Source organism: Penaeus vannamei, chromosome 40, assembly GCF_042767895.1.
Source record: "Penaeus vannamei isolate JL-2024 chromosome 40, ASM4276789v1, whole genome shotgun sequence".
Lineage (NCBI taxonomy): Eukaryota > Metazoa > Arthropoda > Malacostraca > Decapoda > Penaeidae > Penaeus > Penaeus vannamei.
Genome location: NC_091588.1, coordinates 6304380 through 6307327, shown reverse-complemented (window position 1 = coordinate 6307327; position 2948 = coordinate 6304380). Strand labels below are relative to the sequence as shown.

The 2948-nt window shown below is 42.8% G+C and overlaps 1 protein-coding gene across 1 annotated transcript in view; it reads right to left on the bottom strand.

Annotated features, from left to right (window-relative positions):
- Positions 1-2114, bottom strand: part of LOC113815743 (putative per-hexamer repeat protein 5) — a 5266-nt gene extending 3152 nt beyond the window's left edge. The window contains exons 1-2 of the mRNA XM_070117288.1: positions 2016-2114; positions 281-386 (exon numbers count right to left, since the gene is read on the bottom strand). Coding sequence (XP_069973389.1) covers positions 281-386; positions 2016-2114 — 205 coding nt within the window. The remainder of the gene's footprint in view (positions 1-280; positions 387-2015) is intronic.
- Positions 2115-2948: the final 834 nt, after the last annotated feature.

The window sequence follows — 2948 nt, the reverse complement described above, 5'->3', positions numbered from 1 at the left end:
CGCTCCTGCATGGCGGTCGTAGGGTCTCTCCTGACGGGAATACGTGAAGGATTCTGTTTTCCTGGGCGGGGGTTGGGGGGTGGGTGTCGTAGGAGGCACAGTCCCCCTGCATTGGACAACAGAGTGACTGTTTAGATTATTCATATTTTACCCTGAAATCTCCCAGGTACCTTACATACCCTCCCCTGCTATCGGGGGCAAGGATGTGGGGGTTTGGGTTTTTTTTCCTGCATTGGACAATGGAGTGACTGATTCTGTGTATATTATTCATATTTTCAACTTATATTCTCCCTGGTAGCGCCCATGCCATCTCTTACTATCGGGGCCAAAATTGTCGCTAATGAAGGAGTTGGGGAGGTGGGGGGTCGGGAGTCGTCCCCACGGCACTGGACAATATTATGACTGATTCTGTATATTATTCATATTCTACCCCACACTTTCCCCGGTGCCTTTCATACCCTTCCCTACCATTGGGGGCAAGAATGTTTTTTTCCCCTGCACTGGACAATAGTGACTGATTCTGTGTATATTATTCATATTTTTACCCTATATTCTCCCTGGTCCCTTGCTATCGGGGCTATAATTGTCGCTAATGAGGGAGTTGGGGGGGGGAGTAGGAGGCATAGTCCCCTGCACGGGACAATAGAGTGACTGATTCTGTGTATATTCATATTTTACCTTATATTTTCCCTGGCACCGTTCATACCCTCCCTTGCTATCGGGGCCAAAATTGAGGGATGCATTGGGCAATAATGACTGATTTCTGTATATTATTCAAATTTTCACCCTACACTTTCACCCTTGTTAGCGGGGCCAAGATTGTCGCTATATGAGGGAGTTGGGGAGAGAGGGGAGGGGGGGGGGTTCACGCGTTAAATAATACCTATCTCCATCGTAGACGGCGAGACATCGACATCGCGATCCGTACGGCGGAAGAAGAAAGAAAGAAAAGAAAGAAAAAAACAATACTAATTCAGGCGGCCACACTACATATATCGAAGAAAGTATAACAGAATTATTGACTAGTTTTCGTGCATATCAAGGAAGTTAATAAAATTGTGGGGACCTGACGGGTTGTGCTTTAATTGAAGTTCAAATGTTGCCAAAGTCCACAAACCTCGTTGTCTCGAACCGTCTCGAATGTAAACAATAGTATATCTTTGCAATGTGGACAGTGAGAGGAATCCAACGATACCAAAATCGTCGATATCGGAGAGGCGGAGGAAATATAGAAAATTACCAGGTTAGGTTAGGTGTATGAAGTACGGCGAAATGCCCTAATTAAGGGAGTCTAGGGGCTTGTAAATACCCCCAGGGAAAGCGGTCCAGGTTAGGTTGGGTTAAAAAAAAAAATCGTCGGGATTTCGGCAACACTGACACCGGCGCATCTTGGACTCTCGTTCGAATTTTGTTTTTGTTTTTTTTTCAAAAATTTTCGCTTGTGATTCAACTATTTCTCCCGTGTGGGTGCCCCCCCCCCTTCAACCCACGATTCTCCAAGGGGGTAGGATAAAAAAATATATATATATAATTATAAACAACAAATAGTTTTATTAAAAAAAAAGAAAGAACATAACAAATAGGCGAAAAAAAATGATAACTAATATATATAAACAAAATTATATAAAAAAATGAACATAAATAGGCGAAATAAATGAAAATAACAAATATATAAACAAAATTATTTAAAAAAAATGAACATAACAAATAGGCGCGGCTCTTACTTAGAATTACCAAAAAGAAAGAGAGAGAGAAAAGACGAACTGAGGAACAGGAAAGTGTTGTAAAAATTAGCCTCTTGAGTGAATCAAAGCGGTGCCGGAAACGTCGCCGTTATTTTTTTTAACCAAATTTCGAACGACTTAAATCCAATAATCACGCCCTTTTGTCGGGGAAAAAAAATATATATATACCGCCCCTTCTACCATTTTTCGCGACACCGCGTGGTAGACTCACCTAAATATCTACTGCCTCTGATCTACTAACACATTTAAACTCATTATAAAAAAACTCACACGCCCCGTCTTCGTAACCCTGAGATTATCTTGTTTTTCGCCACTTTCATCCCTTTCGTCCCTGTCCTTGCCAGAAGCGCCATTGCCGTCGCCGTCCATGTTGATACCGCGGCGTCTCGTGGTGCTCTGGGCTCCGGTTTTCCCGCCTTCCCGCCGCGTCCTGCTGCAACATTCGTAGTGGATTTTCTTTCTTCTGCAGATGCTGTAGGTACGTGTAGGTTCGGGATTTTTCGAGTAAAAATTAATAGATTTTTACAGGTATTGTACTTTCGTAATACGAGATTACATTCCCATTTGAAAAAATAATAATTTTAGTAATGAATGATACCAGTCAGCCACACCCTAAACAGTACTAAGCCTAATTAAATCAAGATAACTTTTTAGACAAACCTAAATACATGAAAAATAATTGCAGGCAGCCTTAATGTGAGTAACTGCAGGTAGCATTAATAAAAATAACTTTAGGCAGCAGATTTTTCAAGAATTTTGGCTCCGTGTGACGTCACAACCTAAGCGCCAACCGCCATTCTGTCCGGTCTATTCCCTACGGTACAAAATGATGTTTAAATGGGAATCCCAACCTCTTTGGCGCTGTATAATTATCGGCAATTTGCTGATTTACAAAAATTGATGGAAAAAAATAATTCTATATGGAATCTTCCCTCCTTTTCATCGCTTCGTAACGTACGTGCAATTGAGGTTAAATCGAATAAGGGAAATTAAGCATGTGGTGGTGAGGAGGAGGGAGGGATGTGTTGCTGAGGAGGGAGGGAAGGAGGTGTTGCTGAGGAGGGAGGGAAGGAGGTGTTGCTGAGGAGGGAGGGAAGGAGGTGTTGCTGAGGAGGGAGGGAAGGAGGTGTTGTTGAGGAGGGATTGAAGGAGGTGTTGTTGAGGAGGGAGGGAAGGAGGTGTTGCTGAGGAGGGAGGGAAGGA